The following is a 20,029-nucleotide window of genomic DNA, read 5'->3' as shown; positions in this document are numbered from 1 at the left end:
GGATATTAGAAGATACTACTTAGATAGAGAATCTCGCCACCGCGACCGGGCATCAAACTCAAGAATAATATTTAACTCTAACATACCGAGAAAGCGGTCAAAAGTAACAAACATATACGTGAGCTTAAAGTTTTATGAAGTCTGTTTATATTATTGTTTGAAGCGCATTTTATTCTGTACAAACTAAAGGAAAAGCAAAAGTTATAATACGATTTGCTTTGCCACTGACGTTAAAATCGTATTCGGATTTTGCCTGAAATAGATTATGTTATTTTTTAAAGATGTAAATTTTTATATTTTCGGTTATTGTCTTTAAAAAAAAGACGATGATTATTACAACTAGGGACTTGAAAAAGTGAAAGTGTACTCAATATAAATATATAATTGAAGAAGCTTTGTTTGCACTACTTTTTATTAATTCGCATATCTATACAAGTATCGAATAGGCACATGTTTTACTGTGTTAATTTCTTACATTGTAATAGGTACTGCTGATAAAATTCCCAGTATTACTCGATCCATCGTTAGATTAAAACCGTATTGTGTTTACCGTGAAATAAATTCAAAACCCTTGAACAATGAACCTCTAAACCTGGTATAAAGGTGTTATCATTCATGAAGAGGGATTAAAGTTTGAAACTCAGTTTTTATCTATTGTATGGAAAACGCGGGTAAATCAATAAACAATAGTGAAAACTTTCAGGGGATTATCGCCTTCATTAAGGTGCATTTTGGCTTGGCGCTCCTGTCCCAATCTATTTCACGTTTAACCCCAGTGAAAACTTTTTCAATTATAAGCAAAGCCTGAGATAAAATAAAAGATCGTCGCTTACTGATTTAACGTTTCATAAAACTTCATTCGCAAGTCCATTAAATTGAAGTATTTAAATAAGAAGACAATTGGAGGTAATATTAAAGGATAGGTCTGTGAAAGGATTCTGAATTCTGTGTACTTTCAAACAATGAATGAGTCTTTTAAGACATAAAATTTTATCTTTAACGATATTGTATTTTGTTCAAACTTATCCATAATATTAACAATATAGGCATGTAAGCAGTAAGTAAGAAAAATATTGCTAAAAATAAATATTTCGTATCATATAAAAAATTAAAATTTGATTCACGTACGTAGTAAATCTATTCAAAAGCAATCCTTTTCATAATAGATTTACGACCCAAATTAGAATCGATTACCTATACATTCTCGAATCTATAAATAAACCGCAAACTTGGCGAAATTGGAATGTAATTAAGGCCTATCTCGTGAGTTACATTATGTTAGAAGTTCACCTGCGAGGGAAATCTTCACTTCAATTAGCGACCAATGAAAGAGAATTACTTGAAATACTTCCTACTTTTGAAGACAAGGTCGTTTCGCATTCGCTAAATACTTAAATAGGCTTATTTCGGGGCTCTTTTAATGTATTTCTTGATTGATTCTTATTTATATTAATTTAGTTTTGTGAGGTTATTTTAGTTATAGATGATCTAGTATTATAATAATTATTAATTAATCAAGCTAATATTATAATTATCTTAACTATATCCAAAACCTTTTCTCTGGAAATACAAATACGAACATGCAAATCATAAAAAGGTATAACAACAAAGTCTTTCCCTTTAATTACATTCTTCTTGCAGCACTCTGTGATGTGCCAAGCTACAGCTTTCCGGTTTAAACGATACAGAACGTGAGCTTTTACAGCAGGCGATGTTTTGCTGTGTCTACAAACTTGGTTCACATAGTAAATAGAATACAAACAGTAAGGCAACTAAGCTTTCCTAAACAATAATTACTTAGTATCTACGCACCTCTGAAACAATAGGGATGTTTCTTTGTAAATCTTTAACTTGTAATTACGACGTTATCTTTGCATAACGATAGGCTTTGTGTGCTCTGTCAAGAGAGCAATCTCTACTACATATCGCGATGACTGCTTACACGTTTCACCGTCCGTTGTAAACGATTTGTAGGTAGTTCCCCTACTATTCGTATTCTGTTTACTGTGGCTCATACGGCCGGCACCTCTGATCCTGACACTTCAATTAGAATTGCCTGATGTATGTATTTCACTTAACAACGTAAGCCTTAGACAGAAGACAGCCTGCTTCGTGTTACATCCTTAATTCAACCGCGGCGTTAGGATACAGACGTAAGTAGGTCGAATCTTAATACAGCATTTATGTCATGCTGAGTGCAACTTGAATTTTCTGGTAAGCGTTTTAACTGGTTTAACTTTTAATTATTAATACACAATGCTATTTTTAATGCCTTCGTTGTAAGAACACTATTATACTGTTAAATTACATTTAAATACAAGTTCTATGTTTCCGGGATGTCAATTTGTTTGTGAGCCTTTTCTACAATATTTATTTCTGGCAGAAAATATTTGAACTGGCATACAAACTATAGGGAAAGTAAGGGTTATAGCTGTATCTACAATTTTAATAAAAAGTTGAGGGGTCAAAATACCACACGAAGAGCTGAAAATTTTACGGTTTGTATCTAACCTTTTTGTGACTGGGATTATGTATTTACTGGCTAGATATGTACATCAAAATATCTCCGAGTGACTATAACTAAAGGGTTATCATGCAAGTAATAGTAAAAACGATTAGTAAACTGGAGCCTGGGAACATTTGCTCCAAATGCCACATGACGTAAATTTTCCCAATTGTATACTGTCGGGTTTTAGTCACGCAATATCGGGAAAAAAATCTCTTATTCTGAACTTTCGTACAATGTTGTGTATGAATTCGTGTGTGTACCACATGTTGTGAAATAAATATGACTGTATGGTGAAGGTTCTAGACCACAGTCATCGTATTTGATAAAATACTTACAGTTAAGAGATTAAGCGCTACCATTTGATATAATATTTTCTTAAGAAATATTTTTGTACAAAAAATATAGGTAATTTGTCAAGTATTAGTGAGTTTCACAACTTGTGAACATGGTCCATTTAGTTTATGACAAACTGGTCATATTCAATGTAATCCAATGGAGGTTTTAATATTATGCTTAATAAGAAATAATGAATAATACAGTATAAACAGTATTTTTTCGTTACATGATACAAAAAGAAAATAATACAATCTTTAAACCTGTCACAATACGAGAACGACACACAATTTCGTCGCATCCAAATAGAGGGAACGGCACTCTAGAGAATTTTTCATATGAATTCATATCAGTGTATTCATTTTTATGTTAAATAATGCAAGGGCGTTATTTCGTCTAATATATTCATGAAGAGACGAAACACTTTGCTCGGGAAGCATGTATCGACGATCTTTCAACTTTATGACTAAGGATCGGGTAAAATGTAATGAATTATTGAAATGCGCTTGTGAGAGATACTTTTATGTTTGAATAATGTTTTGGATGTAAGAAATGATAATACCTATTATAGTTTTCTAATTTTTGGTAAAAGTAATAAAGTTAATAAACATTTATTAGATGTGCAAAACTAACTTTTTATTAGAAAACACCAAGTAAGCTAACGAAAGCTTGCGTATTCGAAATGATTTCAGTATCAGCTTATTTAAACATTTGCTATGTGAAAAATAAAAATCTTTAGTAAAATAAGTCCGTTTACAAGGAAAAATTAAGGAGAGAAAATAAAAGTACCCAATAATATAATAAATAGTGTATTCAGGTATGAAAATTATATTAAATTACATTCCTTAGACTCTAACTACATTAAGTAAATATGTATAATAAAAAGGTTTGTTAAAAAAATCTGGCTTCTATCTTTTAAAATTGACTCATTAAATGTCATTAAAAACAAAATTGAAAGGTTTAACGACGTAGTTAATGCCTCCCAGTTTCGTCTTTATCGGAGGGCCGATCCAATCGAGTCGAAACTTTTGTATCGCTGTACTTATAAAAGTTTCCATCTCCAATTCAGCTATACGACGCCCTGAAAAAAGAAGTATATAGTACAAAACGTAGAATATAATATATTCTTTTTTTAAAGCCGGTTTTAATAGGTTTTTTTTAGAAATTGGGAGTTTTGCCAGCTATGGTAGAGAATTAATTAATAAATAATGTTTGCTTTCACAGATTTTTAAATAACTGAAATTGCTTATTAACTATCCTCTCTATCCCAGTACTACGTTAAAGACATTTATTCAAAAACTGAAAGAAACTAACATTTATATATTAAAAGAGTTTCAGTTGTCAGTGGTTTGATTTTAATTCATTTCTTATCATCCAGTTCCGGATACTCTTCAATTTTATTAAATATTTTTATTAAAAAAAACAATTACCTATACAACTCCTGGCCCCGAAGCCGAACGGATTGAACGCAAACGGGTCAGCGTTACGATAGTACAGCGGGTCAGCTTTGTCAGCGATCCATCGTTCAGGAATGAACTCCGTCGGTCGAGGGAAGTGTGTCTCTAGCATGGATAAGTATTGATGGATGAAGAATATGTCCGTCTGTGAAATTTAGGAGATTGTTAGTGTGTTTCAACAAGTAATTTGAGTAATAGTATTAACATAATTATTATAAATGAAAGTTTCAATCATTGTGAAACTATTAATAAAATAACTCACATTTTTAGGTATTTTATATCCCAGCAAATTGTAATCTTTTGATATTTTCCTTATATTTCCTATCACAACTGGCAACATTCGCATTGACTCCTTTATGCAGGCTTTTAAATATGGCCGCCTTTCGCTGTCAGATAATAGTTCTTCACGCAGTTTGTCTTGCTTTTCCGGATTGTTTGCCAGCAGATATAGAGTTGTTATTACGCTGTTTGATGTCTGGAATGAAATTGTTTTTTACATTAATACAGTATCTTATTAATATTTAGTTATATAAATACTAACTATTTATATAACTAAATATTATACTTGCTATAACCCTAAGGTTATAGCAAGTATAAAGTATGTTTTAAAGATATTATGTTTAAGTTAAGTCATTAATTTATTAAAGTTATTTCCCTTTTTTGGATGTTGGAAACATTACTGTAATAAGTAGAGCTTGTTGAAAAAAATTGGAATGAAATTAATCATACCTAATATGATAGGAAATCTGGTCCTAACATTTACTGTTTACTTGTAATTAACAGAAGCGATATCTATAAGGAAAATAACTAAGAAATGACTTTTTTTCCGTATATTTATCCTGGCAAATTTTAACGTATTATATTTTAATAAATTCCAATTTTATTGAATCTGGAAAATGTTTAGTTTACGATCAGTTCTAGAGAGTACAATTTCTCGCATATAAAAATGCAATCACAACGTCGCAGCACAAAAGAAACGTTCATTGTTTTAATTTAATTCAAATTACTGTTTTGCTTTTAATGTTACGTATTCGAGTTTAATGTAGTGAAAACGCAATGGTTTAAAATGTAAACAGTAATTCCTTTGTGAATAGTATGCTATTATTTATGATAGTAGATTTGTTTTTCAAGAGTAGATTTTTTCATTCGATTCTATTTATCGCGCATGTATCTGACCACAAACCATTGGTTAAGTAGGTATCTGAGGTTTGTGTTAATTATTATACTAAGGTCAATTTAACGCGAAGCTGTAGCAATTAATCGCGGTATTATAAACTTGACAAATGGAAGTACGACTCAAAAAACTCTATTACAAGTTGCTACCTTACCTACCTTAAAAAAATTATAGAATTTCTTTTAATAATAGGTATAATATAATACAGAATATTATCCATTCAAAGATTTGTACACTTTATAAAAATAAATCTTAATCACATTCACCACAGTTACTATTGTACCTGTATATTAAAAATTAATTAAAGGATTAATCCTAAAATGGCATATACTTGCAAATTAACTTCCACATAAAGCCTTTAATATAGCGCTATAAATTACGTTGAAAATTATGAAACGAGCTCCAATTATTTATTGAAGCACTCATCACGTTGACCAATATATTGAATGATACATCATAATAATGCCTTAATTAAAGTTTATAATGATTAATCTGTGATCGATATTTAATTAATTACCGTATCAACGCCGGCGAATAGCATGTCACTGGCCATGATGGTCGCCATTTTGTCGTCGATTTCAAGCAGTTTTTCTAACACTCCTCTCTCTTCGTTGGGTTTTTTGTCGCGTGTCTTGAGTTCGTTTTTCGCTTCTTTGATGAATTGTGCGGTCAATCTATATGATTAGATTAACTCTTAATTAAAACTCTATATATTATCATAGTGATTAAGAATTAATGAAAAAGAGCTTATAAAGAGCAAAAGCAAACCAAAATTCAATTTACGAAAGAATTGAATTGTTATTATTTATAAATCGTTAAAAGCTTCGACGAAATTGAAACTAATGGAAAAAGGATAAATGGATATATAAAATAGACAAAGCTCTTTTGTAAAATTACCTTTACCTCTTGTATAACAATGAATCTTTGAGAAAATGTCTGGCGTTAAAAGAAATGGTGATTTTTGGTTTTGTTGGTTTCAAGCAAAATAGAATTTTAAATCTTGACATAAAAGGTATAAATATAGAAAATCACCTATCAAGTTCCTTGTACCGTAGCATGATCTGTCTGTACGTTGGTGTCGAGATATATCGCCAAATATTCGGTCGGAATTCCAGTTTTTCAACGAGCACAAAAATGTCTCGAACGGTTTGAATGAGTTGTCTTACGGGTGAAGTGTTCGGGAGCGTGGGATCCAGGCAATGGAGACGTTTGCCGAGCGCTATGGCGCCGATCGACTCAAGGGACCACAGATTCATTTCTAAATCGAAGTCCTCTATCATGTTTGATGCGTTTCTTTTTGATTTAATCCTGAAAGTGTTAATTTGTTTATGAATATTATGTTATTGGTTAGGTATTTCATTTGCAGTTTTTATGACACCCTTGCATTTTTCTATGCAATTAACAAGATACATATAAACCTTGACTTTAGAGTAAAACATTCCTCGTATGAGATAATTTGAATCATTTTGTTGTGTAAGCTTGAACTTAAGTAAGCTTTTACGATATTAAAATTATTAATTCATTTCTCACTGAAACCCTCTATTTATTCACGAATCATAACTTCATAGTGCATCCCACTAATAGAATCGCTAAAAGCATTGTGGTGTCTTCGCAAACTTCAATTATTTTAATTAAGTCCAAGTTTTGACGTTTACCTGGCAATAGTTTCGTCAGCTACTTCTCTTAATGTATTCCGGTACAGTCTTATAGTTTTCGGTTGCATCAAAATCGGATTCACCGCCGACCTAAATCTCTTCCAAACTTCTCCGTGACTGTAAGGGAATAATTAATTTTAATAGTGGCTTTAATGTTCAGGTTTCGATTTATTCTTAGTTATGTTCTTATAACATTATTTTGTACCAATAGTCTTTTGAAGTAGTTGAGTATCTAATAATACTATTTGTACGTACGTTATAATACTTATGTAAAATTGTAAACCCATTTTCCTGAAATGATCTAAAACACTCGAATCTAAAATTTTGCAAGATTGGGAAAAATATCTCCATGATGAAACTCACAAACTTGGCGGCTATAATATTGTTGGTAAGATACGTTTTTCTGTCATTTTCCATTTAGGTAAGGAAAAGTTCAAAAGTACCTAACAGACATTTTCCATATCAATGAATGTTTGTTTATATTTGAAGATTTTTTCTTACATTTTCTTTTCGCTTTCAGAATTTAATATTTTTGATGTGAAACTTGTTTAGGCGCGTTGAGAGTAAAATTTCAAGATGGCAATACCGTCACGTCTTGGAGCAAGGTGACGATTTTGATATCTTTAAATCTTGCCAAATAAGTTTCACTTCTGACACGTGTGCTCGGCACACACGCCCTTTTTTATAACCTGCTCATTTTATCCATAATTATTGATTTATAATATACCCCTAGTCTATAAATACTTACTCTGAAACGAGTCCAGTTGGAGAGTCAGGGGTAGCTTTATTTTTATTCCTTCTATAAAGTTCTAGAGTATCGAAGCCAGGCCGGACCGGCAGAACATTTTCGCCTCGCAGAACCTTAAAGCAATTTAATTTATAGGTAGGTATATGAGTAGACACATAAATAATATTTTACACATGGATAACAATTCAAATGTTATTCCTCTGGGATGAAGTCCTTTGAACATTTGCGGAAACGAATTTGTCGATAACGCAATTGTTTGGGTCTGACTACTGAAGTGCCTTAATAGTTTTGTGTTTACTATTGAAATATATTTTGTATGGATGCTGTGAGTATACTATTCTAATATTATGTAGTATTCAAATAAGCAGCATTAAATCGATATTGAAAATTAACATCAAATGCGTTCAAAACGTATTATATAATTTCATTACTGCCTTTGTAGAAATGTGGAGGATAAATAAATAAATTCTTTTATGATATTTTAATCGAATGCGAAAGAAATATCTTCTTGCAATAAGCATTCACATGATGATATCACAATATTTTTTTTTTTTTACTTAAGATAGGGAAGCGCTTGACCACAATCTCGCCTGATGGAAAGCTAAGATGCGGTCTAAGATGGTACGCGCTTCCCTAGTAGGTACCGGTTCACTCTTCTCTTGAAGACCCCCATATGAATTATTTGTTTACTAATCGATCAATTTAATGGCGACCAATTTAAAAATAAATAAGTGTATCTACACTTAAACAAACAATACATTTGAAAATAATTTGGAAAATCCAAAAGTGCACGCCTCATAATTTTTTTTAATAAATATTTATTAATTATTATTTTTGTTTATTTAATAACAATTAAACCACATCGAATCAGACCCTGAAAAATGAAAGGGTTCTATTCCTGAGCATACTCAAGCGTAAGAGAAAAAAAAGACTCGATTAGTAAAGTATTTCGGTCGCTATCGTGTTAACAAGAAAAAGGATCCGCACATACAGACACACGGACGTCCAAGACAGAACTTTTTAAACTGTTTTTTAACTAGTTTAAATAACAAAAATGACATCAAAAATATCATGAACGTTAAAAATAGTGTTATTTCTTAATATGTGTGTGTATGTATTATCTTACAAGTGCAATGTATGATACATAAAGACATTTTAAGTTTGAAAAATAAGATGTTTTGCGCGAAGTGACAGTAGTACCCACCTCAACGCTTCGCTTATGAGGCGTGCAATATATTATTAAGAGATAAAGAGCTAATATAATTAAAAATCTTACTTCTTCCGATGCTTTAGCGTCGAATAATATGACCATAGAGCGAGCGCCAAAAAGTCCATCTACTTTAACTATAGGGCCGTACATTTTGTGCATCATATCAAACATTGGCTTTTCTGTTGCAGCTTGCATATCTGTAATTATTCATTTAATTATTTTTGTGTTTTAACTTACCATATTCATAAAAAAGTAGAAGCTTCGCAATTCAGTCGGTATATTTTATACTAGTACAAAATAATTTATGGATGTTAGACAATACTTCATTGTATACTATTACAAATAGGGACACCGGACAACAGACATACATTTAACAAAAAATAAACATGCACAAATGGCGGCCTTATGGCAATAAGTCATCTCTTCCGCAGGCAACAATATTTTGAGTTATAATTTTATTGATAAAAACGATAGATACCTAAAATTGTAGCTCATTTATTAATATTACCTATACATAAAAAAACTACTAAATTAATAACATACGCTTTGGAAAGAAGATTTTTGCATAGTTGGAGATAAGCGACATCGTCCTTGAAGGCCCCGGTATTTCCTTCCATGATTTCAGTTCAAGTGACTCTACATCAGATTTTCCGAGGGCTGCGTTTGTTGCGACGTTTCTAGAAACAAATAATCATAGTTATAGCACAGATAATAACTATAATACTATATTAGTAGTTATGGTTTAAAAATAAATCCATACTAATATTATAAATGCGAAAGTAACTCTGCCTGTCTGTCTGTCTCAATCACGCCTAAACTACTAAACCAATTTGCATGAAATTTGGTATAGAGATATTTTGATACCCGAGAAAGGACATAGGATAGGTTTTATCCCGGAAATCCTACGGGAACGGGTTTTTCTTTGAAAACGCGAGCGAAGCCGCGGGCGGAAAGCTAGTAAAGAAATAAAATATCTGTAATTAATTTTATTATTATGTTAAATCTTATAAATGTTATTACTTATAATAATTGTACATATAACGCGCGGGAGATAACAAAACACATAGAAAGATATTATAATGTTCATATTATATCTGTGGTATTTGGTACGTACCACTTAAGTGCAAAATGGTGATTTTTGAGTATGAGCGTTTGAAAGTTTTCACGGTTGCTACCCTGTTGCTACAGATCGGAATAAACTCTTGAGTAAAACAAATTTATGATATTTAAATGTCTTTTATGTTCAAGTTTTGAACACTTACAAAAAAAATAAAAAAAATGTTCTAGTTCAAGAGTAATTGTCCGTATTTATGCAAAATGGAACCACTCGACAAATTTCGTTTTTTACTTTTATTGAAGAATACTCATTCAAAAGTGGTCTAAATTCTTATACAAACAAGAACCACATGATTTTTACGTTGGAAACAAGGTATACTAAAAGCAGAAAGGAACCACCAGCAACAACGAATAATACCATATTAAGCAAAACCGAACCACAGCACCACGGGACTGCTTTGTTCAAACAAATAAACGATATTACTATCATGTCATTTTATACAAAACAGATCCACACCTACTTGGTACCTTTATACATTACACATATTTCTATTAATAACAATTATTTTTAATACACAAAATGGAACCAGGTTTCTGTGGTATGGTTATGCGTAAAATAAATACATAATTTAATTGTATTTTTTTATTGCAAAATAAAACCACAAGCATTCGGTTCTATTATGCATAAATAAATATTGTAAAACATTCTGAAACCCATCATCGCTATATGGAACCAAATGCCTTGACTTGTTACAATGCTTCTCATCTTTAAACAACGTATTTCATTACTTAAGTGCAAAACTCCAATTTTTAAAGTAAAACGTCGAACATCTGTCAATATAGGTGACATTCAGCGAAGTAGTTCGAATACGTGACGGTGTTTTTTTCCTCCGCGAAGTAAGTTCTATTGTTTTTGTTAATTACCTTTAAAATTAATTAATGTGAAAATGTTAAGTAATAAATAAATAAGCAAGCAATTGGTAGGAAAAGCATTGGAGACGAACACCGAAGATAATAATGAAGATACAACGGGTAAGTAGTTTTATTTAATGCATTTAAGTACTTATTGAATCTGAGATGCAGGTACGCTTTATCCACTTTTGATTCATTCCCGATTGTGGTGTGATTTTAAGAAGATAGTTCATTAAGTAAGTACAAGAGGAATCCTCTGTGGATTTACGTATTTTAACGACAATGTCGTTGTTCACGAAGGCGAGTCGAATTAAGAGATCATTTTGTTATCATTCATCTGTCATTGTGAGATGAAACTACTAAAGTCTAAACCCTGTTTTAAAAATAACTGTCGATGATCTAGGTACCTACCTACTATTTTGGTAAAATACGCTTATATTCAGATTCAGTACAGTACATTCAGCCACATCAGTCAGCGCATATAATCATATTTTGTTTGATTTTAAAACTCGCGCGGCTTCTGTTTTGACAGGAACAAGGCCCTAGCCTGCGAAATTCAAAATTTTAACAAGTTTATTTAATTTTTTGCTGGGTTTGCCACTGTTGCGTATGATTTTTAGGGTTCCGTACCCAAAGGGTAAAACGAGACCCTATTACTAAGACTCCGCTGTCCGTCTGTCTCATGAACCGTGACAGTTAGATAGTCGAAATTTCATATGATGTATTTCTGATGCCGCTGTAACAACAAATACTAAAAAACAGAATAAAAAAAGACGTGTGGCACTCGGGGACTGCCGCGGTAAAGCTATTGCATAGCATGCCTTCAAGCCACACCTCCAAGCCCGTCGGAGTGGAGAGCGTGAGGTTTTTTCGTAACGGAATTTCTCGATTCGGTCCCCGCGCTCAAGGCCCGCGATAGAAGCTATGCAATAGCTTAATAAATATTTAAGAAGCTCCCATACAATAAGCCGTGATTTTTTTGGCGTTTTTATAGATAATGGTACGGAACTCTTCGTTGCGCGAGTCCGACTCGCACTTAGCCAGTTTTTTGTATAAGCGGCAGGAACATACAACATACCTAGTCGTCTAGTAGGGACACGGCTTTATAAGAACTAATAATATTTTGCTGTCGCCATATACCTACCTACGTATAAAAGCCACGCGGCTTTATTAGCTTTATTCTTTTTATTACAGAAGATAACGAAGAACCTTATACGTCGCTGCCTCTGGAGAAGCTTTCTTCACCTTCTAGCGATATTCAGTCCATATTACATCTCATTCCACAAGATGCACAGTTTTTATAACGGTCTCATTAGTGATGATGCAATAGAAGACCACATAGATGGACTAGACACGGTGGATTTCGAAATCCAATTTGATGATAACGTCGAATAAACGTCCTATATAAGTATTATTTTATATATTTTATTAATTAAAGCTTTAATTACGATATTATAAATACATAGTTTCATTTATATCATTAAATCCCTGGGATGTGGTTCCTTTTTGTATAAGAGAAAACCTATCAATTGATAAATGTTAAAAGGAACCACATGCACATTTTCTTAATTATCTAGAAAGTTTAAGAATATTCAGAGCAAATTTATATACACATACTTAAATAAGTAATTTATCAATGAATTTAAATAAAATAAATTTTAATTTTACTTCATCTAACAGAGCTGCAAATGTTTTTGTAAATCCTTTGATATCTCAGAAGTGCGTTTTTGCTGGGTGGTTCCTTTTTGCTTAAATACGGACAATTGTTACTTAACATGTTTGTACCAAAAGAAAAAAATGTGAATATGATGTGAAAATGTCTAAAACGTGTGTACTTAAGTGGATTAGAGCATATTTATTTGTACTCTTAATTAGTATTTATTCCTATTTTTACCTTAACTGAAAGGATTTTTCATTTTTTTTTGTCGTCGGAGACATAAACAGACATTAAAAAACAAAAATTATGGGGAAACGTCTTCCATACAAATAGATTTAACCATGTATAAAAACAAAAACTAATAGGAGTGTGATTTGCCACAAATAAGCACTCATAAAAAAGCCAGGAAATATTGTGATTTTCGTGCAATATGCAATTCTCTGATACTCTCTCTACAAAGGAAAATCCTAAAAGTAGTGTGTGTGTGTGTGTGTGTGTCTGTGTGGTTCAGAAGTCACGGTAGTTCGCTTGCCTGCCGTGCTAGATGCTGCGGGATCGATCTCATCAACCGACATGTACCAATGTGTCTTTTTCGAATGCATAAGTAGATTCTCTTATAACCAGAGATACATCTTTTATAACAAGAAAACATCATCATTTCTAATAACAGGAAAACATCGAGATGGCAACCGGGATTTTGGTCTGAAATCACCAACCAGCAGTGAGCAAGCGTGGTGATTACTGCTCATGCCTTCTCCTTGTGAGAAGATGCCCTTACCCTGCAAATAGTTACGAGCTGGATCAAGTCAAATAAAATTTGTTTGTAAAACGTACCACTACAACATTCATTCATAGTCGTCATCACTGTCACTGAAAGTCATAAGATTGTTTCTAGTCGGACCATGAGACAATGATTTGAAATAATCATCATAAATTGGATCACTTATTGGCAGGAGATCTAAGAGATCTTTGAATTTCAGAGCATCGATTTTGATAGGCTCATTAGAAGCCATTGGCAAAGCCACTTCGGAGACTTCTCTCTTTTCTCACTTCTCTTAAACCAGAAATACAGAAACTCTTCATTTTCACTCAAAGAGTATTTAAAATCTACGTGCTGTTTCTTTTTTGAATGAATCGTTCAATATCTGCTTAACAGGCAAGATATTATACCGTTTTTACCTGGACAACACTGAATATAAAATAAGCTACTCTACTTCTTCTGCCAAACCGTTAATAAAATGCCATAAGCATGATGCGATTTCACACCTCTTTGAGGTATTCCTTCATACATAACATAATGGAAAGTTCGTTTAGTAGTAACTTTGCGGATTTTTAAATTAAAAGTCCAACGTTTCTTTTATAAAAGGCTACAGATGCAGTTAAATTTGGAATCTGTAAACAAACAGCTTTTATCTTTTAGTTTCATAGTGAAATGTTATGCTCCGATTTTTCTAAATCTATTCTAATCTGACACGATAGAATGAATTTGAAGAGACAAAGAATCAAATCTTGTGCAAGTAAGTATCGTTACTTGGCTTTTTAAACGTTTACCAATCTTTACATCGATTTAAAGATTGGTAAACGTTTCTGAACACACTAAGTCTAAGAGATCTTGCATCACATATGCATGTTTCTTAATAGATAATAGGCTTCAGACCTAATGTCTGAAGATTTAAATTATGTGCCTAATAACATTATATTTAAGTAAGGGAGAAGACCTGTTAAGTTCACAAATAATTTTATTTGATTTGGTACAAATAAGTTAAGTGATGATAATAATTATTCAAGTTTGGTCTAATTATGTTAAGTGCTCTTAAGTTGTAAATGGCCGTTCGTTGATTGAGTATTCGTTTTACAAGTCTATGTTAAGTTATATTAATATATTTGTATCAAATAAAAATATATTTTTTTGTACTTACGGGGTTTTGATACAACCTATTTAAGGTATTTCTACTATCAGTAGGCTTATGTGACATAGACCAAACGAAAGAGGACGTTTTTATCAGTATAGATGGCCAGAAAACAAAAAATGGCCATTTTTGCACTTACGAGGTATATACCAAACACCACAGATATAGTTTATCTTTTTACAAAACACTTTTGAGAAGATCGTTAGAAATTAGCACAATATTAAAATATTATAATAGTAAAATGATATATTATGTAGTTTACCAGTTATTGGAATATTTAGAAATTACCTTATTAAATTTCTGTTCACCACACATGTTCTTACGACACCCATCTTATATGCACTAAATAGATAGACTGTTTATAAATACAAACTATAATTATAATGTCAATGTTTATCTTCTCTCTAATGATAACAACTCACTTAAACTCTAATACTCAATAACTCATTTGTTACACTGATATGAAATATATAATGAGTCAATTAATATCTCATTCTATAGTCTATAGTACTTGTGGAAACTATATTTTAGAGATATGGAATCGTTTTATTATTTTAAGCAAAAAATAACTTCATTAATAAGGATCATTAGTAAGCTTAATGAGACAAAAAGATTATTGAAGACTACGTTTCCAATGTTTAGAAGAACTTTTTGGCATACCTACTCTATATTATCTACGTTTTAAATCTTAATGTTCAGTATTTAATTTTTATTCAATAATGTTGAGCTTCAAGTAAAAAATCATTTTATATTCATCTTTTATTCTTCATTTATCATACGGAACCATATAGGTAGTATTATTATTCGTTCAAGATGCAATTTATGGTAGATATCATGTAACGTGTAATTATAGATAATACTAGAGTACTAACCTATAGTAAGAATAAATTGGAACCTTAATTATTAGGGTATAGAGTCTCTATTCAATTATCACGTACAGTATTATTAACATCGGTAATTTAGTAATACGTTCAATGTCATGGCCACTACATAAGTGTAAACTAACTAGGTAATGTTGCAATAAATCCTAGCCTTATAAATGCGAAAGTTTGTGAGGACGTGTGTGTGTTTGTTACTCTTTCACGCAAATACTACTGGACAATTATTAAATGGATAAACATTACAATGAAATTTAGCACACATACCTATAGAGGGTAACTTGGATTAACACATAGTATAGATTTTATCCCGGAAATCCCACGGGAACGGAAACTATGCGGGTTTTTCTTTGAAAACGCGGGTGAAGCTGCGGGCGGAAAGCTAGAGTAAGAATTAGGATTTTTAGTAGAGTTAGGATTTTTATAAATATTGATTATTTGTTTATGTACTAGTTAATGGCCACAAACAACATGAGACTGATAAGTAGGTATTACAAATTAATATAAGACTGAAATGGCCCTTAAGACCTATGTTTGCACATCCACATGTATAATAAGTTCTTCTCGTTGTTCAAAATAAGTACAGCAGATAAGTTAATATTACAATTTATAGCATTATTTTTACTTTTGTCCATTCAGGTAGCGTCATGTCATCTTAGGTGGCAAGATTTCCTTTTATAATTCTAACACTAAAAATAAGGAAAATACAACAAATTTTTACTTCCCTTAAGTAGAAAGGCAGGTGCCATAGTTTCCATAGTCCCCAATGCCAGTCCATGTAGCATCCCATTCCATAGCCCGGTTTATTTTGCTTCCATTTCTCACAATAGTCCTACATCGGCCGCGGACTGCCTAGGACTGTATCTCTATAGTGCAGTCATGGGCAGGCTGCGGCTGGTGTCCCACAACACAGTAAAAGTCTCGAAAGGGCCTCTGCGTGTTGGATCCGTGTCCCCACGTAAGCCTTCCAAAGGTCCGGGTACCGTCCTTCTGGTGGTACCCGAGTATTATGGAACCGAGGAAAATAAAAATAATTTAATTGTAGATATAGCAGGCACTAAAGATAACATTATCTGGTAATTGAACAAGTTAACTAAAATGAACTACATAATATTATAAGGATTGAAAATGTCATATTAATATTGATGTAATATCACTTTTGGAAAGCATATTATAGCGATAGCGAAGTTAACCGAAATATAGTAAAAAGTTTTATTGGAAAAGTTGAAAGAATTGTAATCGGCCTTCGTAGTAAAGCTCCTAGGGTTTAGGATACGATTTGTATTTTATAAATCTGATATAAAATTGTAAATACGAAAGTCTGTATGTGAGGATTGTGCTTATAATAGCACCGATTTGTATGGAATTAAAAAAATAAATTCTTTAAAGAGTTAGAAAGAAAGTGAACTAAAATCTAGTTTTATATTCTACTGCTCTATTATTATATTATGTCTTATCTACTAATATATTGTTATCTATTAAATCTTAATTTATTCTTTAACAATGAAATTAATGAAAAGCAAAATTCTGAAATTTTATAGTGAAAATAAAATAAAACATTTGCTGTCTGAATCATATAATTCACGTTTCGTTAAATTGATGCTCTAACTAAAGACTCTGTACAGTAAAACGTTTTATAACTTTAGGAACAATTCTAATTACTCTTGCAAGTGTCTGTTAGGGAAATATTACCCTCTACTGAAACTTAAGTCTTTCTTTCATTAATATAGTGCAATTTGTAGAAACATCATACATAATATATTATATTTTAATCTAAAGACATTCAAATATTATTATATCTACTAATGATAGTAAATTTATATCAAAGTTTATTTAATTAAAGATTGGGATAAATTTCGCACCGTTATTACATTTAAGAAGTTGTTTCAAAATTTATGTATTGTGTAGTTATAACAACTTCACATAAGCCGTTAATATCATACAATATTGCAGCCATATGTTTGCAATATTTCGCCTTTATATACAATTTGTATCTAATAAGATTCGTAAAATGTTTTCTTTTCCCTCCAACTTATTATGCACATAAAGTGGTAGAGAACTAATAAAGAGAACCCTTCACGAATTTATTTTACGCTTTCTCTTAATGTTCAATGAAACAGACGTATAAACTGATTCTCTTTACGTTTTGAATTCACTTACTATTGTACAAAAGAAACAAGTCCTTAATAAGGAATGTGGTAATATTCATTATGAATGGATATAAATTATAAAATACTAGCTGCGCTCCGCGGTTTCACCCGCGTGGCTCCGCTTCTGTTGGTCTTAGCGTGATGATATATGTATAGCCTTCCTTCGATGCAGAACGGTTAATTAATTCGCCTTCCTCGATAAATGAGCCACACCGAAATAATTTTTCAAATCGGACCAGTAATTCCTGAGATCAGCGCTTTAAAACAAATAAACAAACTCTTCAGCTGTATAATAGATTAGTTTCATCCCCAACTTCGTATGCGTGATCAAAGGAAATTCTCATAATAGGTATATAATGAATGAAATGTTTCAACACGGTATAAAGCAGTATATTATAACTAGCCACTAAATTGATTGCAGATACAAAAATCATAGTGTAAAATCGCTCTGTTGTGGTATGTAAAACAGGAAAAACAAACTTTATTTATATTAGTAAGGATTTGTACGAAGAAAAAAAATCACGGATTCAAGTTTCCAAGTAAACTTTCGACAAATTGACCGAAATTTGTCCGAAATTTCATTTCCGACTTTACGAAGAGCCTAATATAGGTTCCTTTGGGCGGTGGGATGACGGTAACTCGGGTTTAGAAACTCATCAAAAAGGACAATGTGGAATAAATTTTAGACATGGATGAAATAGAAACCTGGTAAAAACTGGTTTCCTTATAGCTGCAGTGTTCTTATTATAATTTACGTATGATAAACTGTGCTTTTCTACATGAATTGTATGTATTATTAAGTAATACAAATTTTGTATTATGTACCTTACTTCGATTGTAATTTAAGATTACAATTGTAATTCAATAAAATTCGGAACCAAGTAATGTTTTTTTAATAAACAGTTAAATTAATTATCTTTCAAATTAATATTCATATGACAATAAACATTGTTTTATGTTGATATTACTGTTTTGTTAAAAATTACCCACTAGAAGAGGAGAGCAAGTAATCATTGATTGAAGTGGTTATTTTAAACAAATAGCAATACAATCAAGTTCCACAAATAAAACATATGAAATGAAATGCGTGATCGAATGCATGTCATTTATCTAAATAATATATTTATTGTTTGAAACAAAATATTGGTTGAATAATTAATTAACCGTTCTGCATCACTCGTTCTACGCAATGTTTAATTTATTGCAAACTTCCAATCGTGACGTCGAATATCCATTTAAGTTTTATTTTAATTGTTTAAATATAAATATGAAACCAGCGTGTTAATATATCTTTATTAATTTTTCTGTTCAATGCAAGCTTTATTACTTACTAGATTTCCGCCCGCGGCTTCACCCGCGTTTTGAAAGGAAAACCCGCATAGTTCCCGTTCCCGTGGGATTTCCTGGATAAAACCTATCCTATGTGTTAATCCAAGTTACCCTCTATTATGTGTCCTAAATTTCATTGTAATCGGTTCAGTAGTATTTAATTTCAGCTTGATACCGTCACGCGTTTCTGAGACAAAAGGTCTTTTTAGACAGACAGACGGACAACAAAGTGATCCTAAAAGGGTTTCCTTTTTTCCTTTTGAGGTTCGAAGACCGGGATAAGACTTCGGTTATAGTTGCTAGTTACATAATATTATTTTTTATGGTTGCCCCACCATGAGCCCATGGCTATCAACGCCCATGTATGTTAGTTATCCAGTCGTATAACTGATGCTTCGTCTTTTATATCGATTATTTCCAGCACAAATTAATACATTTAAAATGCTTAGAAATCGGTACATTAACGAAAGCACATCAGCCTGTATTGATTTATGGCAGCAATAAATGAGATTAGACGGTCCGCCAGCATTACCCAGTAAGGTCGTTTATCAATCAACGCTTTATTTGAGATCGTTCAATAAAAAATATGACAATATTAAGACCTAACTTTTACAGTCTTTGGCACTCGTTTCATTTTTGCTAGATTACTTTGAGGAAGAAATATTGCTACGCCTGTTTTTTCCTTCTTAAAATTCCGCTGTGCTGATAATCTGTGAATTAATAATGATTGTCGTCTGAAGATAATGTAATGAACGGTTAAATTAATAAATTAACCACGTTCAATAAATGAATCAAGGTGTTTAATTATAATTCATTAACGTTTACCTATAATACAATGTAAATTAGGTGTTGAATTCTCTGCAAAATTTATTCTCTATAGTGTATATTACATTATTTTCATGTCAGTCAATACGTTTGGAAACCTATAAATTAAATTGTTAATTTCTCTATTTTACCATATTGTATAGTTTATTAAAAATACACTTTACTAGAACACGGTCAATGTAAAAGCCGATATTTGATTAAAAACCTGATTTACATATTTACAAAC

At 31.8% G+C, this 20,029-nt stretch overlaps 1 protein-coding gene across 1 annotated transcript; it reads right to left on the bottom strand.

Moving 5' to 3' along the window:
- Positions 1–3,735: 3,735 nt before the first annotated feature.
- LOC149901294 (cytochrome P450 CYP12A2-like) lies at positions 3,736–14,996 on the bottom strand. The gene is made up of 10 exons (XM_090111523.1): positions 14,910–14,996; positions 9,630–9,763; positions 9,153–9,283; positions 7,877–7,989; positions 7,129–7,245; positions 6,506–6,781; positions 5,991–6,147; positions 4,562–4,774; positions 4,273–4,444; positions 3,736–3,923 (listed from the first exon to the last, which is right to left on the bottom strand). Exons 1-10 carry the CDS (start codon positions 14,951–14,953, stop codon positions 3,772–3,774), a joined length of 1,509 nt encoding a protein of 502 aa, XP_089967649.1. The 5' UTR covers positions 14,954–14,996; the 3' UTR covers positions 3,736–3,771.
- Positions 14,997–20,029: the final 5,033 nt, after the last annotated feature.

Source organism: Colias eurytheme, chromosome 17 (genome assembly GCF_061535395.1).
Source record: "Colias eurytheme isolate Ceu_HAF_F1 chromosome 17, ilColEury1 Martin Lab GWU primary, whole genome shotgun sequence".
NCBI classification, from domain to species: Eukaryota; Metazoa; Arthropoda; class Insecta; order Lepidoptera; family Pieridae; genus Colias; species Colias eurytheme.
The sequence above is the reverse complement of the archived record's forward strand: the minus strand, read 5'-3'. Positions and strand labels throughout refer to the sequence as shown.

Excerpts from the sequence above, each read along its gene's own strand:
- LOC149901294 (XM_090111523.1), bottom strand. The coding sequence starts at position 14,953 with ATGGGTGTCGTAAGAACATGTGTGGTGAACAGAAATTTAATAAG. Across the intron at positions 7,990-9,152 it reads ACGCTAAAGCATCGGAAGAA|GTTCTGCGAGGCGAAAATGT; the intron begins GTAAGATTTTTA and ends AATTGCTTTAAG. Across the intron at positions 6,148-6,505 it reads CGGTACAAGGAACTTGATAG|ATTGACCGCACAATTCATCA; the intron begins GTGATTTTCTAT and ends CTAATCATATAG.